The following is a 20,497-nucleotide window of genomic DNA, read 5'->3' as shown; positions in this document are numbered from 1 at the left end:
ACCCCCACAGGACCCTCTCTTCTGCCTCTGTCTCTCTCTCTTTCTCTCTCTCTCCTCCTCCTCTCCCCCTCTCCTCCTAGTTGTCCCTGTCTTACCCCCTCCAGTCACACTGGCACTTAATGAACTTCCCAATTAAACAAATTATCGTTAACGGCGCTAACTCCTTCCTTAAAATTGTTTGCTTTCATAGACAGAAAATCCAATTAGGCTTAGTTTATATTGAGGGAGTTGAACCTTGTCCTTGCATACCAATTGGCTGCGCTTGCTCGATCAATTTGTGCTCGCTCCCTTTTTTGTCTCCGCTGCTCCACTCTTTGCTCTCCTATCTCTGGGTTTCTTTGTCTTGGTCTCGTTTAATTAGTCAGGGATTTCACCATCGATCCAGGAGGAGGCTGAAGCTCTCTCATGATAATCTGCCTTCAATTTCAGCATTCTCTTGTTCATTTATTTGCGGGACAGTTTTAAAGTTTGGTGCTATGTGTCCAAAAGCTCTATCCTGAATCCCTCTTCTCTCTCCAGTAGTAGGGGTAGTTTTGATCATCTGTTTAAATGGCAGCTAATGGAGGCCCTGATGAAGTTCTATTGACCAAAACATTGGTGTAAAATCCATGACTTTGTTTATGGAGCATCCAAGAATACCAGTGTTATGCCGCAGTGTGAGTCAGTTCCTTTTTAGCTAATGGGTGTTTGTTATATAGTTGCCATGTGTTTTTTGTTTTTGCACAAAGTGTTCTTTTCTTTGATATCCCTCCTCCTCCCTCCTCTCGTGTTGGTCGGTCTCTATCTGGAAGGCTCCCAGCACAATGATCTAGTACACCAAACAGCATACTCAAGTGAGAGGTAATGATATCAACTCTGAGAAAAGTCATTACACTTTGGTGCCAAGTGTTCCTCCCTCTCTCTGTGTGTGCTGCTGGGTTTGCATGTGGTTAGTGGTTACCACTGATACACTGCACCTCTAGATCAGGCTCATAGTCCAGACCAGGAAGCCTTCACACTAAATATACCAGTCTTTGGTTTACATGTACAGTGACCTACTGTATGGATTCTGTCAGGAAGGTAGTTATGCCCTCAGGTGCAGTTGAATAGCTGTTGTTGTGGAGGTCAGTCCTATATATCAACCATAGCATGTTGATGAAATAATCTATAAAGCATTTCTTAATTTATAATACATGGGATGAGATAAGAACGGGAAGATGCAGGGGTGAATTGTAATGGCTGGGTTAATAATGTATTTACTCTTAACACACTGTGATGTTCAGACTTTACAGCTCGTTATACACACAGATGTCCTCCCATTAAGATTGGTGTGTCTAGACATTGAAGCCCAGTTTGATCTTCAAATAGCTTGGATTCCTATATGCAACTCTGTGTATTTTATATAGCCTGAGTTAAACTCTGTGTCTTTAGCTCTGTGGAGCAGCTGCACTGTCAATTGTTATACGGCCGTTAAAACGCCACACTCCATACTAACCCCAGAGCCATATGCATTTTACATGAGAGCAAATGAGGTGAAAGAATTTGGTAAAGTGATAAGACCAATTACGGTGCAGCACAGGAGCCACCTAAATGCCTGTTTAACCAAGAAACACAGTGCTTTTGTCAATGCTTAACAAAGCAGCTGAATTTTTGAGGAGCGGGTCACGTAACAGAGGGAGTAAAGCAGCACAACTGCATTGTGGGCCATTTTTTGTAGAACAATTATAAAGGCATTGTTACTCATCATAGTATGCTGTTCACTGGCTGCCTATTAGCAGAGAAATACAAAAATAAACCCAATGAACATGTATTGTATAATTGTGTTCACTAATATGCATCCTTGTCTAATGTTTTTTAGTCTCTTCTTTGCATGTGGTTAGTGCTCATCTTTGCCAATGCTCCACAGTGGAGTCAACCGACAGAGAAGTGCTGTGCTCTGCTGTTTATATGCTAAGGTGTTGTGAGGATAACCCCTCCAGGACCAGGTGACTTATCTGCTCTGACTAGATGGACAACCTTATCTACCACTCCGTCCTCCATCTGAGAGCAGAGCCCATCTCAGTCCCATCATCCCTGATTAAACCTCTCGCCCCAGACTGAGTAGGTTAAGTAGAAGCATGTTGACTCCCGGGCTCGCCAGCCAGCAAAATGGATCTCCTCCAACCAGGAACACGCCGATGCAGAATTGCGACACGGGGAAAGGGCAGGGGGAGGAGGAGGGAGGAAATCGTACATCCTCCCGCCGTAATGAAAAACGTTCGTGCCAGGTGCGCCATTTTGATTACAACAGGCCAGTTAATCTATCTCCGATTTCTTTCTTTATTTCCTCCGCGGTGGGAGGAAAATATCAGATGGTGTCGGAGGAGGAGGGGGAGCGGAGCTACCGGGAGACAATGGATGCGCTGATCTATTTATTATTGGTAATTAATGCACGTGGGTGGTAACTTCTTTGGCTGTCAAATCAGGGAGTTAAAATGATGTGGCGGACAAATGGATCAGCGTAGATGGGAAATGAAACTGTCGGGGCGTCGAGGGGCCGTAAATCTAACGATAAATGTTGGCCGTCCATTATTCATATGCTCTTTCTGTGTTAAATACAGAGCATAGCACATTTACTACTGCAAGGCCTAGGCAGAGAACATGTGAAGCAGTTTAAACATGTAGCGACAGGTGGATTGATGGAGCTCTCTCCTCTCGCTCTCTCTGTCTGTCTCTCTCTCTTTCTCCCTCTCCCTCGCTCTCTTTCTCTCCAACTAATACATCCATTGTAGATGTACATCCATTAAGTCAGTGTGTGTTGTAGATGCTGCTGTGTTGGAGTGTGATTGAAGTCTGTTGTGTCCTGAAGCTGTGGAGGTCTAGGAGGTTAATTACTTCCTCAATAGAATATATGTCTCAGCTTTCATGTCATCTTTATTAGTCACAACAACACTACAGAAGCACAAGTCCGGACATGTCCAGGAAATACGTTGATGCCCTATACTTTGAACACTCTTGGTGCTTTTAGAGAGGATTTGTAGTGGCATTTGCGAAAAGCCGCCAAGGATTTTATAAATCACCTCTGCTCTATGTTGGTCCCTGCTGTTGGTTAATCGATGTAATTGATCATTTGTATTCACCTTGATTGTTGAATGACTTCTACTTTTCTGAGATGGACAGTAATTAATATCAGGCTTTAAATAGCTGCTTGACAATAATTATGCTAGTGATTTTGCTAGCGCCAGAGCGGTTTGAAACTGAGAGAACCATTACTTCCTGTAACCATTACTTCCTGCAATAGTGGCAAATTCTTCCCTACTGGTTATATTCACATGAATGAATCATTTGTAGAGTCTGAAATGATTATGCCATCAGATTGTAATGAACATAATTCACTTAACTGTATTCCCAAGTGACTGGCTTCTCTGGTGTGTTTCAATGAGCTGGGGAGAGAGATCTTCTTGATTGTTATATCACAGACAACGATTGCAGCTAGTAGTTATTATTATCTTCGATGTATGTGCCTCATCTGTCAAATCAGTCTCAGTACATGTAAACACTTCACTCTGCCTGTCACAGTGATGCCACAGTATCTATCGCTTATATACTGCAGGAGCATCTCTGGAATTCAAAGAGAAATGGCCCAGGTTTCTCCTCGTGTCCTCACCACCCTCAGGCTATAAAAGTTTACAGATCTGTGCAAAGGCAGTGGAGAGATCAGACACTCGGGAATGAGCACCCGTTTTAGTGTCTCCGACACGTGTACGTAGCTAGTGGTAATTTATTTGCAGTTTAGTTGCTTTTGACACATTTTCCCTCTTTCTCTGTCTGTCTCTGTCTCTCTCTTGCTATCTCTCTCTACATCTTTCTCTATCTATAACTCTCTCTCTCTATCATTCTCTATTTGTCACCACCCATCCTGTCTCTTCTTCTCTCTGCTGACACTCTTTCCCTCAGAGACGGCGGTCGGTGTGCGGCTTAATGTCTTTGTCTCCTTCCTCCTGCTCCTTTTGTCTGAGATGGTTCAAGGACAATGTGGCTGTGGCTCATTTGCATATGACAGTAGTCCTGGGGACTGGGGAGGGCTTCATGTGTAGCAGGTGATTCATATCATGCCTATTTTAAACAAGATTAGATTTAAACTAGGTCTGTCAAATGATAAAAAATAATTAATTGCGATTAATCGCATTCAATTCTGTAGTTAATTGCGATTAATCGCACATTTTTATTTTGCTCAAATTTGGTGCTAAATAAAGATTTTGCCTGCCACATCAGTACCTTGTTAGAGGTTGTTTTCACTCTCTGGGCATATTGTACAGAGGAAGAGCACAGCTTTATCATCTGAAAATGTCAACATGCTTGTTTGTCTTTGCAACTGGCTCAGTGAAAAGAAATAGGAGGACGACTGTAGTGTATGGTCACAGGTTTATGTTCTGTGGAATTGATGACATTGTTGGACAAGTTTATGCTCTTTATCCATAGAGCCAGTTGATTTTTTCTTATAGCCAAGCCTCCAACCAGTAATTGGGAGAACAATCATTTTGAATGGCTGAAGCTTTAAATGCCTGGTATGGTAACTGCTCGGCCTCCAACCGCAAGGCACTACAGAGGGTAGTGCGTATGGCCCAGTACATGACTGGGACCAAGCTTCCTGCCATCCAGGACCTCTGTATCAGGCGAGGTCAAAGGTCTCCAGCCACCCAAGTCAAAGGTCTCCAGCCACCCAAGTCATAGACTGTTCTCCCTGCTACCTCACGGTAAGCAGTACCAGAGTGCCAAGTCTAGGTCCGAAAGGCTTCTTAACAGCTTCTACACCCAAGCCATAAGACTCCTCAACAGCTAATCAAAGGGCTACCCAGACTATTTGCATTGCCCCTCCCCCCCTCTTTATGCTGCTGCTACTCTCTGTTTATTATCTATGCATAGTCACGTTAACTCTACCTACATTTACATATTACCTCAATTACCTTGACTAACTGGTGCCCCCGCACATTGACTCTGTACCTTTACCCCCTGTATATAGCCTCGCTATTGTTATTTTACTGATGCTGTTTAATTGTTTGTTACTTTTATTTTTATCTATTTTTTACTTAACAATTTTTTTTCTTAACTTCTTAAAGCTTTGTTGGTTAAGGGCTTGTAAGTGAGCATTTCACTGTAAGGTATTCGGCGCATGTGACAAATAACATTTTATTTGATGTGCATGTGTGTATGTGAGGACGTGTTTAATTATACTTCTGGGGACCAGAAGTCCCCACAAGAATAGCATTTCCGCAGAGTGGAATTTCATCTTGTTGTGACATCTTGTGCGAGTGACTCCTTCTTTTGCCCATTTACAACTTGCTGTTGTTCAAGCGTTTGGTGGGCTGTATTTGAAATACCCTGAAAAAAATGAGCATTTGGCTAGGGCGCTGCTCTGTAGGGACACTGTGATGGACCTTCAGAGACTGTGCGCGGTGCAGGGCAGGTGTCAAAAGGCAGATGTCTCGCAGCTGCAATCATGTTCCGTGCACTGTCTGTGCAAACTGTGGTAACTTTGTTTTCAATGTTCCACTGCTTTGCTAGATCCATGAAATGCCCGGCGCACGTTTCAGCATAGTGCCTCTCTTCTGTCTTCATCATGGCCAGAGCGTGTGAATGCAGTTTCCAGTTTTCTTCGATGTGTTCCGGTTTTCGCTTGTAAATGATAACGAAGACTCAATGTACTTCGGTGATAAACAAATTCAGCGCGGCAGTTGATGCAAATTACTTTAGGTTTATCCAGAGAGCCATCTGGGAGTGATTTGAAATTGAATTTGACATTTAAAAGCACCTTCATTCTCCATCATTCATTCATACAAGTAGCTAGCTAGTAAAGTGGTTGTCAAACTAGCGCATCGTCAGCCAGGGCTTAAATTTGAACCATGGATGGTTCAGGGTGTCAAACTAAGAAAATGCATTAATGGTGTCAAAAAAAATGTACGGCATTAAAAATGTAAGCATTAACGCTGTATTAATACGTTCACTTTGACAGCCCTAATTAAAACCAATCAATCAGCGTTGTTCACACTGCCGACCATGCCCAATGAAAAACTAATCACCTGCCCCCTCCCATTCTCTCTCGTCCCCTAAATTGGAGAGTGGATTGCACACCTCCACAACCACTGCCTCTATTCCTCTACCTCCTCCATAGGGCACAATACACCCAGCACTTACAACACTGAAACATGGTGCCCCCACAACCCATTCTATGTCCTCTGTGTGACTCTGTGGCTGTACTATACATATAGTAAAGCTGTCAATTCTCTGGAATGTCTTGGGCATGAATTAAAAGTTTAGCAGCACAATTATGAATTATGAAAGCCTAATGTTCTCTTTAGGGTAAATGTTCTAGAATTTTTATAAACTCCCCTCTTTCATCACACTGCCGCTTGCCTCCACCCAAGGAAAGTGGTGACATAGACATCTGTAGTTGGGAGAGATGATGCCCTTCTTGGACTCTGTGATACAGAAATCGTCGAGACTAGCTGGCGTGGGAGCACAGCGTGTGGTCAATCGCGGTTCATGGTATTTTCTAGAGAAACAACCATGATTTACCATTTCAAAGAGCGAAGAACATAGAGAAATGGTTTATTGAGATTGGTGTGGAAGAACTTAACTGGCCTGCACATAGCCCTGACCTCAACTCCATCAAACACCTTTGGGATGAATTGGAACGCTGACTGTTAGCCAGGCCTAATTGTCCAACATCAGTGCCTGACCTCACTAATGCTCTTGTGGCTGAATGGAATCAAGTCCCTGCAGCAATGTTCCAGCATCTAGTGGAAAGCCTTCCCAGAAGAGTGGAGGCTGTTATAGCAGCAAAAGGGGGACCAACTCCATATTAATGCCCATGATTTGGATGGGACGAGCAGGTGTCCACATACTTTTGGTCATGTAGTGTAATTCAATCACTATGAAACTGTGACTTCTCGATATCACACTCCTGGCATTTATATCCCCAGGTCTCGTTTGGATCACTCCGCTTCTCATGGTCCTTTGTGGGCCACATTTTCAAACCTCCAGTCCCGCTCCAATCTCTTGGCACATCGAGGTAGATTCGCTTCCACATGGATTTGCGATCTAAGCATGTGTGTAATCACCAAACATCTGAAACTCATTTAGAATATTTTGCCGAGGTGAAATATTCCAGAGAGGGAGGCTAAAAGCCCTTACTAAAGGATGTTTATTTCCTCTTCATGGTGTGGGGTATTTTAATTTGAATCTTAAGTAGTACCTATTCATCCGCTGGTCTCTGGACACCCTCCGGGTGGGATAGGGATGTGTGCAATGATGTTTACCAAAAACAGTGGCTGGGTATCCTTTGTTGCTGTTTGAATCCCAGATTGACCCATTAGTCTCACTCGTTATCCGTCTGATCAGTTGAATGAATGTGTGTAGGCCTACTTTTGGTCATGTAGTGTTATTTAAGTGCTGTCTGTCTTCCCAGTAGCCTACTTGGTGTGTGATCTGCTCATAACTCGCAGTTGATTGTTGACACGTCAACCAGGATTAAGGGGCAGGGCAATTTGTGACTTGTTTTGGTAATCAGTGGCTGTATTGCCTCTCCTAGGCAATCGGCAATTACTACAGGGAGGTGTGCTCTTCACCTTTGCTAGACAATTAGCAATTTGTTTTAGTACTTCAGTCTCCCCTAGTTTCTCAGCGGTAGCCGTGTCAGTGGCGGTCTTGTTGCCGAAATGAAGACGGTTCTGCCGAGTTGTTCTGCCAAGTCATTCGAGGAAGGAAAGAGACACCTTCCTCACCATTCTCGCACTTTTATTTATTTTATTTATTTTCAGATGATCTAGTTTTGCTCTTTTGTAGCTTTGGCAACTATGTGTGTGTTTTCTATACCTGTTCGCTCCTTTCCCTGTAGGTTTTACAGACGCTCCCCACCCCTTGGCTGCAATCCTTCTAATTTAGTGTACCCTGCACGCACAACACGTGTGGAATTCCGGGTCTCTGGCCGCGTTTGTAACTGCCGATCTGCGGTCAAGAACACAGAGTTCATCCCAGCCTATGCTGCCCTTCAGTCCCTTAACTTTTTGGGCTGACAGAGACCTGGATCACCCCAGAGAACACTGCTACACCAGCTGTTCCCTCTTCGTCTGACTACATTTTCTCTCATAGTCTGAGAGCATCTGGTCGTCGCGGTGGTGGCACACGGCTACTCATTTCTCCTAACTGGAGATTTTCTCCGTCTCTCACCTGTCCATCTTCTCTTTTGAATTCCATGCTGTCACTGTCACTTGTCCACTCAAGCTTAACATTGTTGTCATCTATTGCCCACCAGGTGCCCTTGTAGAGTTTCTCAATGATCTTGACATCTTGATAAGCTCATTTCCTGACGCTGGCTCACCGCTCTTAGTACTTGGTGACTTCAACCTCCCGACGTCTGCCTTCGATTATTTTCTTTACAACTCTCTCTCTCCTGTCCTTGACTCTTTTGACCTCACCTTTTCCCAATCCCCTGTAACTCACAAGGCAGGCAATACGCTTGACCTCATCTTTACTAGAGACTGTTCGCCTACTAATCTTACTGCAACCCCCCTCCAGGTCTCTAAGTGCTTTGTTTCCTTGTCTGTCTCCCTTTCCTCCAACCCTAGCCACTCAGCCAATACCCAGATGGTCATGCTCTGTCGCAATCTTCGCTCTCTCTCTCTCCCACTACTCTCTCCTCTTCTATCCTATCATCTCTCTTTTCTGATAAATCCTTCTCCCTCCTGATTCTGCCTCTATGACCCTACTCTCCTCCCTTTCTGCATCCTATGACTCGCAGTGTCCCCTTTCCTCCCAGCCGGCTCGAGCCTCCCCTCCTGCTCCGTGGCTGGGTGACTCATTGCAAGCGGGCAGCTAATCGTAAAATGAGGAAAACTAAACTTCACTCCCTCCTCTCTACCTTCTCTTTCTCTGTATCTGCTGCTAACCCCACTTTCTATCATTCCAAATTTTAAGCATCTGCCTCTAACCCTAGGAAACTATTTTCCACCTTGTCCTCCCTCCTTAATCCTCCACCCCTCCCCTTACTCCTCCCTCTCTGCGGACGACTTTGTCAACCACTTGGAAAAGAGAGTTGAGGATATCCATTCCTCATTCACTGAGCCTATTGAGTCCACTGGTCCCACTCACACAGAACTATCTGCTATGCAGATGACACTCAATTACTTTTCTCCTTCCCACCTTCTGACACCCAGGTGGCAGCATGCATCTCTGTGTGCCTGGCAGATAAATCAGCTTGGATGTCGGCCCACCACCTTAAGCTCAACCTCGACAAGACGGAGCTGCTCTTCCCCCCGGTGAAGGCCTGCCTGTTCAAAGACCTCTCCATCACGGTTGATAACTCCACAGTGTCGCCCTCCCAGAGTGCACAGAACCTTGGCGTGACTCTTGACAACACCCTGTCGTTCTCTGCCAACATCAAAGCAGTGACTCACTCCTGTAGGTTCATGCTCTACAACATCCGTAGAGTACGACCCTACCTCACACAGGAAGTGGTCCTAATCCAGGCACTTGTTATCTCCCGCTAGAACTACTGCAACTCGCTGTTGGTTAGGCTCCCCGCTTGTGCCATAAAGCCCCTGCAACTTATCCAGAACGCTGCAGCTCGGCTGGTTTTCAACCTTCCCAAGTTCTCCCATGTCACCCTGCTCCTCTGCACACTGCAATAGCTACCAGTAGAAGCTCACATCCACTACAAGACCATGGTGCTTGCCTACGGAGCAGCAAGAGGAACTGCCCTTCCCTACCTTCAGGCTATGCTCAAACCCTACACACGAACCAGAGCACTCCGTTCTGCCACATCTTGCCTTTTGGCCCTCTCACCGCTACGGGAGGACAGCTCCCACTCAGCCCAGTCCAAGCTCTTCTCTGTCCTGGCACCCCAATGGTGGAATCAGCTTCCCCCTGAAGCTTGGATTACGGAGGCCCTGCCCATCTCCCCGAAAGCACCTGAAACAACACATCTTCAAAGAGTATTTTAAATAATCCCCCTCTTAAGATGAATGCACTAACTGTAAGTCACACTGGATAAGAGAATCTGCTAAATTACTCAAATGTTAAATGTCTGTAGCATTTATTCACATGGTAATTGGAGTCAGATTGATGAATGTAGTTTATTATTCAACATCATTTTAACCCAACTACACATACAGCATATGTACATGGTTTGTTAATAGACTTGCATGGAGGAACTTTTCTCACAGATCTCACAGAAATGTATATTCATTCACCAGACACATACATTATAGTGGGAATGTGAGAAGCTTACGGCTCTCATTTCAAAGCTGCAGAAACATGGTGATCATTGGGTTTGCGGAATTCAAGCGCAACAAAACAGGTTGCCTTGAGAAGCCTAACGTGCTGCTTTTCTTTTTAGGGAAGGTTCTTCTAATGTTCTCTAAAGATTGTCCCTCTAAGGAGTAATGTGCCCCTGCTCTAAAGATGATTCCATTTGCTGAAACTGATCCTCAATCAAAGGTCAATCTATGCTGCTAAATGGATCACAGAACTTGTGGAATATCTGTATATACAGTGGCTTCAGAAAGTATTCACACCCATTGACTTTTTCAAAAAACAATTGTGTTACAGCCTGAATTTGAAATAGATTAAATTGAGATTTTGTGTTACTGGCATACACACAACACCCCATAATATCAAATTAGAATAATTTTTAGTATTTTGAATTTCTTACAAATTAATAGCAAATGAAAAGCTGAAATGTCTTCAGTCAATAAGTATTCAACCCCTTTATTAGGGAAAGCCTACATAAGTTCAGGAGTAAAATTTTGCTTAATAATTCAACAAAGGTGGCATGGACTCACTCTGTGTGCAATAATAGTGTTAAACATGATTTTTGAATCACTGTACCCCACACATAAAATTATTTGTAAAGTCCCTCGGTCGAGCAGTGAATTTCCAACACAGATTCAACCACAAAGGCCAAGGAGGTTTTCCAAAGCCTGGCAAAGAAGGGCACATATTGGTAGATGGGTGAAACAATAATAAGATATTGAATATCCCTTTGAGCATGGTGAAGTTATTAATTACACTTTGGATGGTGTGTCAATACACCCAGTCACTACAAAGATTCAGGCGTTCTTCCCAACTCAGTTGCCGGAGAGGAAGGAAACCGCTCAGGGATTTTTGAATACAAAGCGTTCTGTTTGGGGCAAATCCAACACAACACATCCTTGAGTACCACTCTTCATATTTTTTATATAAAAAAACTCCCTAGTCCTTGCCGATGCAAAGCATATCCATAGCATGATGCAATCACTACCAAACGGAATAGAGCTAAGCCCAGGCTAAATCCTAGAGGAAAACCTGGGTCAGTCTGCTTTTCAACAGACACTGGGAGACAAATTCACCTTTCAGCAGAACAATATCCTAAAACACAAGGCCAAATATACACTGGAGTTGCTTACCAAGATGACATTGAATGTTCCTGAGTTGCCTAGTTACAGTTTTGACTTAAATCGGCTTTAAAATCTATGGCAAGACTTGAAAATGGCTGTCTAGCAATGATCAAACAATCAACTTGATAGAGCTTGAATAATTTTTTAAAGAATAATGTGCAATAATTGTTCAATCCAGGTGTGCAAAACTCTTATAGACTTACCCAGAAAGACAAAGGTGATTCTAACATGTATTGACTCAGGGGTGTGAATACTTATGTAAATGAGATATTTCTGTATTTAATTTTCAATCGAATTTGCTAAAATGTCATTATGTGGTATTGTGTGTAGTTGGGTGAAGGAAAACGTCTATTTAATCCATTTTGAATTCAAGTTGTAACACAACAAAATGTGGAATAGGTCAAGGGGTATGAATACTTTCTGAAGGCACTGTATCACTCCTCATATTGACTAGCTCACTACCCTGTGTTAGGTTACACAGCATATAAATGTCTGTATCCAGGTTTTCTCACAGTGTGTAAACACTTTTTTAAATTACTGGAGTGTGTCTGTTTTTTTCTGTGACAAAAGAGACTGGCTCATTAAATTAAGAATAATTGGTGTGTGCGTGCGCTTTTGTGTGTCCCCATGTCTGTGTCTGCTCATCCCTCACACAACCTTGTTCTAATCAGGGTGTGCTGGATAAGCAAACTGCGTAGCGTTAAACGTTATGAGCAGGGAGTGGAGTTAAGATCTCAAGCAGGAGGCTATCTCCTCCTGGAAAGAATATATATACTGTTGTGTGTAGTTCAGACTAGAGTGGGAGAGGAGAGAAATTATGTCATGCTTTAACACTGACCAAATTGGCTTAATGGTTCACAGCTCAGTTTATTGTTATGGGAGTAATGCAGTGCTTATAGATGTGGTACCTGGTCAAATTGACAAGTCTTTCTGGTCTACAGCAGCCGTCTTTAGAGAAAGACTTAGTTCTTCTTTAGAGTAACTCACCCTACATTGTTGACATAAGTGTTTTTTAGATACAGAGCGGTTGAGACTTCGACAAGCTTTGGAGTGGAGGGCAGATCTCATAAAATGCACTGCCTCTTGTCAATGGGAATGAAACATATTCCCCCCCCCCCCACAGGAGAGGCAGCTCCATGCCTGGCCATTCATTGAGATCAATACAGGGGACCTGACCCACTACATGGCTCCACTGTCCTCCCAGAGTGGTTTCCACCACACTGGCTTCGTTGTGCCCGAGCTCATCAGACAGACAGCGGCCAAAACAGCGGTGACAGAGGAATCCTCGGAGCAGGACAGAGGGACGGATATTGCAGGTACTCTAATCCCCTCCTCTCTCCATACAACCACTGAAACGTTCAAGCAACAAATATGTTTTTTTAGCTAGTTTCATAGCAAGAAAACATCAAAGAAGTTGAAATTAGACTTAGGGTGGCCAGTAGAGGAAAGAAAGACAAAAGCATTGAACTGTTTCTTCCTGAACAGCTTGTTTGACTAAGAGATTTGTTTGAAGTATTTGTTACTTAAGTGAGTTTGCAGATCAACAGGCTACACGTCTAGTCTATCCCAAGGTAAAGCTATGTGTTCGATTTCAAGAACTAACAAACAGCTAGGATGTAGCTGCAGGTATTTTTCAACAGGAGCTGCACTCAGTGCCCCACCACCTGGAGTCCATCCAACAGCTGATGTATGAGTCCCTGTAATTGTTCTGTCACTGTAACTACGTTTCTTCAAGCACAATTTGTTAGTCTTTTAAACTTGATAGGGCCTTCAGTTTAGCACAGTAGCGATTTTGACTTCGTCTTTGCACAAATCATTTTGTAAGGGAAGCGGGTTGGTGTGTGTGCGGATAAGACTGTGTGGGCTGTAGATGTAGACTAAGATGGCTTGACTGAGAGGAAGTGACAGAGGGGGAATGGGGAAGCAAGGGCTCACGGAGGCTCTTCCTCCTATAGTGCACTAGTTTTGTTAATCCTATGACCTGTATTGTGGGAGTTATTGTTTTTCCTTTGTTCTTTTTCGTAATTATTGTTGACCGTTGTTGACTTGTCTTTCCTTTGTTCTGTGCCCATTCATGTAATGATGTCTGTGTAGGTTCAGAACTGGTTACCATGGTGAGAGTCTGCTATTGGTCATTGAGGAGGACACTGCCCGTCTATTGATGATGACATATACAAGCACAGACACCAGCGACATGCTGGGAGTTTGTGGCGTTCACAGCGTTTCATTTATTTGTCAACAACACCAAATTGAGACAAAAGGGTGTTCATTGGTAGAATTTAATATTTTGTATTTGTTTAACCATCAGACTTCAGAAAGCCCACTGAGTTCAGTTTACTCCAAATGTTGACTCTCTCTCCCTTTCCACGCATCTCCCTCTCCTTTCCTGTTGCTCCTTCCTCTCTCCCCTCTCTCTCCTTCCTCACCCCCCTCTCTCTCCTTCCTCACCATCTCCCCTCTCTCTCCCTCTCTCTCTTTCTCTTGGCCCTGTCATGTAGTGAGGATTTATGGCAGTGTGGGAGGCTGTCTGGTGTACTGTGTTGTGACCTGAGGATCTTTCACTTTCACTCTAAATCTAAATTGCTTCAATAATCAATATGTCAGTCCCCCAGCAGTCTACAGCAATCAGAGTTTAAACAGTGGGTCAACACAGTTCTGCAATACTAACAGCAAACATAAGCTGTGTGTGTGTGTCAAATCAAATAAAGTCACATTTTATTTGTCACATGCTTCGTAAACAACCGGTGTAGTGAGATGCTTACTTACAGGTCCTTCCCAACAATACAGAGAGAAAAATAGAGAAATAATAGAAAAATGAGTAACTGTAACTTTGCTATATACACGAGTCGATGTGCAGGGGTACGAGGTAATTGAGGTAGATACAGTTGAAGTCGGAAGTTTACATACACCTTAGCCAAATACATTTAAACTCAGTTTTTCACAATTCCTGACATTTAATCCAAGTAAAAATTCCCTGTTTTAGGTCAGTTAGGATCACCACTTTATTTTAAGAATGTTAAATGTCAGAATAATAGCAGAGAGAATTATTTATTTCAGCTTTTATTTATTTCATCACATTCCCAGTGGAAGTCAGACTTCAAAAAGCCAAACCACTTCCAAATTACTGAAACAGTTTAACCTTTTTTATCAATAATTTCTTTGTTGGAAGCTGCTCCTTCTCCATGGCTATCACCGCCACTGTTTTCGCCTACATCACTCATTTTTCGTGGTTAATAATGGCTACTCCATCACTCGAGGTGCTAAGTGGTTTTTAGTGGGCGTATACCTCTCCACGTGCATATTGTCACTTCTCCGCACGTTCCTGCTGCGTCACAGAGGTGAAATGGACTGCTGTACCTAATTATTCTATATCGACATTATCGAAAATGAATCTAAACGTTTTATATCGTTATGGAGGGAAGTAATTACCTCGATAATTATTGATATTGATTCATTGCCCAGCCCTAGGATTGAGGTCAGGGCTTTGTGATGGCCACTCCAATACCTTGACTTTGTTGTCCTTAAACCATTTTGCTACAGCTTTGGAAGTATGCTTGGGGCCATTGTCTATTTGGAAGATCCATTTACGACCAAGCTTTAACTCCCTGACTGATGTCTTGAGATGTTGCTTCAATATATCCACATAATTTTCCTACCTCATGATGCCATCTATTTTGTGAAGTGCACCAGTCCCTCCTGCAGCAAAGCACCCCCACAACATGATGCTGCCACCCTCTGTCACGACTTCCGCCGAAGTTAGTCCCTCTCCTTGTTCGGCGGTCGAAGTCACCGACCTTCTAGCCATGGCTGATCGACTTTTAATTTTCCATTGGTTTTGTCTTGTCTTCCATCACACCTGGTTCCAATTCCATCAATTACATGTTGTGTATTTAACCCTCTGTTCCCCCCCATGTCCTTGTCGGTAATTGTTTCCTGTAGTGCTTATGCACGGTATGCTGGTATTTACCGGGTTTTGTTTGACCCATTTATTGTATTGTTCTGTTGATGGTGGTTTATGGATATTAAACGACACCGTTGTAAATCAGTTTTTGCTCTCCTGCGCCTGACTTCTCTGCCGCCAGTACGCACCTCACTACACCCCCGTGTTTCACAGTTGGGGTGGTGTTATTCGGCTTGCAAGCCTCCCCCTTTTTCCTCCAAACATAACGGTGGTCATTATGGCCAAACAGTTCTATTTTTGTTTCATCAGACCAGAGGACATTTCTCCAAAAAGTACGATCTTTGTCGCCATGTGCAGTTGCAGACCGTAGTCTGGCTTTTTTTAATGGTGGTTTTGGAGCAGTGGCTTCTTCCTTTCTGAGCGGCCTTTTCAGGTTGTCGATATAGGACTTGTTTTACTGTGGATATAGATACTTTTGTACCTGTTTCCTTCAGCATCTTCACAAGGTCCTTTGCTGTTGTTCTAGGATTGATTTGCACTTTTCGCACCAAAGTACGTTCATCTCTAGGAGACAGAATGCGTCTCCTTCCTGAGCGGTATGACGGCTGCGTGGTCCCATTGTGTTTATACTTGCGTACTATTGTTTGTACAGATGAAAGTGGTACCTTCAGGCGTTTGGAAATTGCTCCCAGGGATGAACCAGACTTGTGGAGGTCTACCATTTGTGTTCTGAGGTCTTGGCTGATTTATTTTGATTTTCCCATGATGTCAAGCAAAGAGGCACTGAGTTTGAAGGTAGGCCTTGAAATACATCCACAGGTACACCTCCAATTGACTCAAATGATGTCAATTAGACTATCAGAAGCTTCTAAAGCCATGACATCATTTTCTGGAATTTTCCTTGCTGTTTAAATGCACAGTCAATTTAGTGTATGTAAACTTCTGACCCACTGGAATTGTGATACAGTGAATTATGAGTGAAATAATATGTCTGTAAACAATTGTTGTAAAAATGACTTGTTGTCATGCACAAAGTAGATGTCCTAAACGACTTGCCAAAACTATAGTTTGTTAACAAGAAATGTGTGGAGTGGTTGAAAAACAAGGTTTAAGGACTCCAACATAAGTGTATGTTTACAGAAAAAATACTTTAAAATTTACATACATTTAAAACATTAACTTCTTCTGGCTACAAGGGAAAGTGTTCAGTAGCCAGTGAAATCGTGCCCATTTCAAACGGCCTCCTACTCAATTCTTGCTCGTACAATATGGATATTATTATTAATATTGGATAGAAAACACTCTCTAGTTTCTAAAAACATTTGAATTATTTCTCTGAGTGAAACAGAAATCCTTCTGCAGCACTTTTCCTGACCAGGAAGTGAAATGTCAGAAATCTATGCTCTGTTCAACCTCATGCCTATACATGGGCGTGTGACGTAGGAGTCTACAAACACTTCCTACACCTTCCCCTGGTTGTCAAGATGCAGTGAGAGAAGAAATTTCGTGTCTACCTTGGTCTGAGGTGGAATAAAAGTTATTTGTTTGACGTGACCGTCCATATCCTGTTTCTGGAGCGCGCGAAAGAGGACACGGATATGGCTTATGTTTAGCTGTGGTTATGAAAGACGAACATCTCCGTCTTAGATTTGATTTGATACATGTCACCATATCATCGTAACGTATGTTTTTTCAATATAGTTTAATCAGATTATTGAAACTTTTTCGGGAGTTTTGCCGTGTTCCGTTTTCTAACTTTGTTGACTTTGGAGTAATCCGTGTCACTTGGCAAGTGCCAATGCTAAGTGAAGAGGGAAATTTGCCATTCTGAATCCAAACAACGACTCATCTGGACAGAGGACACCTTGTTCAACATTCTGATGAAAGATCAGCAAAAGTAAGAGCCAATTTATGATGTTATTTCATATATCTGTCGTGCATCTTGACTGGTCGTGGGCGCCCAAGTTTTTCTTGCTATTGCTGCTATGCTAATATCACGCTACATTTTGTTTGCGCTGTAAAACATTTAATAAATCGGAAATATTGTCTAGAATCACAAGATGCCTGTCTTTCAATTGCTGTACACTATGTATTTTTCAGAAATGTTTTATGATGAGTAATTAGGTATTTGACGTTGGTGTCTGTAAATATTATGGCTGCTTTCGGTGCAATTTCTGATTGTAGCTGAAATGTAAACTATGAATTATACCTGAAATATGCAAATGTTTTGAAAAAAACATATGCTATACAATAAATATGTTATCAGATTGTCATCTGATGAGGTTGTTTCTTGGTTAGTGGCTATTTTTATCTTTATTTGGCCGAATTTGTGATAGCTACTGATGGAGTAAAAAACTGATGGAGTAAGAAAAGTGGTGTCTTTTGCGAACGTGGTTAGCTAATAGATTTACATATTGTGTCTTCCCTGTAAAACATTTTAAAAATCGGACATGTTGGCTTGATTCACAAGATGTGCACCTTTCATCTGGTGTCTTGGACTTGTTAATGTGTGAAAGTTAAATATTTAAAAAAAATATCTTTTGAATTTCGCGCCCTGCACTTTGAGCTGGATGTTGTCATAAGTGTACCGGTGTCGGGCTGCACCCCTAATTAACGTGTGTGTGTGTGTGTGTGTGTGTGTGTGTGTGTGTGTGTGTGTGTGTGTGTGTGTGTGTGTGTGTGTGTGTGTGTATCTATCAGTTACACATACATGTCAGTACATACACACAACAAGTAGGTCACATGGGGGAGAGGCGTTGTGCCGTGGGCTTTATTTGTTTTTTGAAACCAGGTTTGCTGTTCACTTCGCTATATAAGATGGAAGGGAGCTCCATGCGCTCATGGCTCTGTATTATACTGTATGTTTCCTTTAATTTGTTCTGGACCTGGGGACTATGAAAAGACCCCTGGTGGCATGTCTGTTTGGGGTAAGTGTGTGTGTCAGTGCTGTGTGTAAGTTGACTATGCAAACAATTTGGGATTATATCTTATATAAACAAGAAGTGACGCAATCAGTCTTTCCTCATCTCTTAGCCAAGAGAGACTGGTATGCATAGTATTAATATTAGCCCTCTGATTACAATGAAAGAGCAAGACGTGTGGCTCTGTTCTATCTGCAGCTTAACTAGGTCTTTCTTTGCAGTGCTTGACCATATTACTGGACAAAATAACAATGTAATGAACTATTTAGCAATCTAATTGCTTGGGGATAGAAGATATTCAAGGTCCTGTTGGTTCCAGACTGGTGCATTGTTACCGCTGGCCGTGCAGTAGCAGAGAGGACAGTCTTTAACTTGGGTGGCTGGAATCTTTGACGATTTTCAGGGCCTTCCTGACACCGCCTGATATAGAGGTCCTGGATGGCAGGGAGCTCAGCCCCAGTGATGTACTGTGCTGTACGTACTACCCTTGATAGCGCCTTGCAGTTTGATGCCAAGCAGTTGCCATACCAACCGGTTATGCAGCCAGTCAAGTGTCTCTCAGTGCTGTGCTGCTGTATAACTTTTTGAGGATCTGAGGGCCCATGACAAATATTTTCAGCCTCCTTAGGGGGAAGAGACGTTGTCATGCCTTCTTCACTGCTGTGTTGGTGTGTGTGGACCATGATAATTCCTTATTGATGTGGACAACGAGGAACTTAAAGCTCTCGAACCGCTCCACTACAGTCGCATTGATGTGGATGGGGTCGTGCTAGGCCCTCTGTTTCCTGTTGTCCACAATCAGCACCTTTGTCTTGTTGATATTGAGGGAGAAGTTGTTGTCCAGGCACCATACTTCCAGGTCACTGACCTCCTCCCTATATTCTGTCTCATCATCAGTGATCAGGCCAACCACCGTTGTGTCGTCAGCAAACTTAATGATAGTGCTGGAGTTGTGGTTAATGAAGCCGGTGACTGACGTGGTAAACTCCTCTATGTTATTGGGTGAATCCTGGAACATATTTCAGTCTGTGCCATCGAAACAGTCTTGTAGTTTAGCATACGCTTCATCGGACAATTTCCGTATTGAGCGCGTCACTAGTACTTCCTGTTTGAGTTTATGCTTGTAAGCTGGAATCTGTGTGTTGATTCAAGTTGATCTAGAGTTTTTCCGCCTCTAGTTATACAGGTGAAATTCAGGTAAAAATGAGTTAAGACTGATTTCAGTTTCCCTGCATTAAAATCACCGGCCACTAGGAGCGACGCCTCTGGATGTGCATTTTCTTGTTTGCTTATGGCCTTATACAGATCGTTGAGTGCGGTCTTTGTGCCAGCATCGGTTTGTGGTGGTAAATAGACAGCTACGAAAAATATAGATGTAACTCTCTTAAATAGTATGGTCTGCAGCTTATCATTAGGTATTCTAACTCAGGCAAGGAAAAACCTAGAGACTTCCTTAACATTAGAGATTGCGCACCAGCTGTTGTTAGCAAAGAGACAAACACCTCCCCCTTAACCTTACCCGAAGCTGCCTTTTGGTCTTGCTGATCCGTTAAAAAAAACAGCTAGAAGTACAGTATTTTATCCATTTCCTTTCTCAGCCACGACTCTGAGAAACAGAGAATATTACAGATCTTCAGGTCCTTCACTGATAACATAGTCTTAAATGGAACTTGTCCAGCTTGTTCTCTAGTGGTTGTATGTTTGCCAATAGCACACAAGGTAGAGGCTGTATATTTACTCACCGACGTATTCTCGCTCGTTTACAGCTTTTCTGCCATATCTTCCTCTTTCGAGTCCCGCGATTTAGGGCCTGGCCCGGAATGAGCAGTATGTCCCCAGCAGCCGGTTCGTTGAAGTAGAAATCTTCATCCAATTTGAGGTTTGTGATCGCTGTTCTGATGTCCAAAGCTCTTTTCGGTCATAGGAAATGGAGGAAATATTATGTAAAAAAAAAAGAAAAGATCAGCATAAAAAAACACAAAATAGCAGAATTGGTCAGGAGCCCATAAGACGGCAGCTAACCACTGCAGCACCATCTTCCTGAAGTGTGTGTGTTTGGTTGTCTTTGGGGGTCATTTACAGATGCTACACATCATACATTATGCTATTTTATATGGGTTTTTATACCATCACTTTGGGATAATAATCACTCTGGACCACCAGTAAAGCAGAAATGTCATGATAGAAAGGCATATTCATCTTTAGAGAGAATTTCGTGAGACAATAAAGCGAGTTTGGAGCAGCGGTTCCCAAACTAGGACTCACAACCCTATCTGGGTCGT

At 42.9% G+C, this 20,497-nt stretch overlaps 1 protein-coding gene across 2 annotated transcripts in view; it reads left to right on the top strand.

Annotated features, from left to right (window-relative positions):
• Positions 1 to 20,497, top strand: part of LOC129847373 (testis-expressed protein 264 homolog) — a 142,123-nt gene that overhangs the window by 103,616 nt on the left and 18,010 nt on the right. For both annotated transcript variants that reach the window (XM_055915149.1, XM_055915157.1), the window contains exon 3: positions 12,517 to 12,709. In XM_055915149.1, coding sequence (XP_055771124.1) covers positions 12,517 to 12,709 — 193 coding nt within the window. The remainder of the gene's footprint in view (positions 1 to 12,516; positions 12,710 to 20,497) is intronic.

This window comes from Salvelinus fontinalis, chromosome 3 (genome assembly GCF_029448725.1).
Source record: "Salvelinus fontinalis isolate EN_2023a chromosome 3, ASM2944872v1, whole genome shotgun sequence".
Taxonomy (NCBI): Eukaryota; Metazoa; Chordata; class Actinopteri; order Salmoniformes; family Salmonidae; genus Salvelinus; species Salvelinus fontinalis.
Note: the sequence above shows the minus strand (reverse complement) of the source record. Positions and strands in the feature narration are given on the sequence as shown.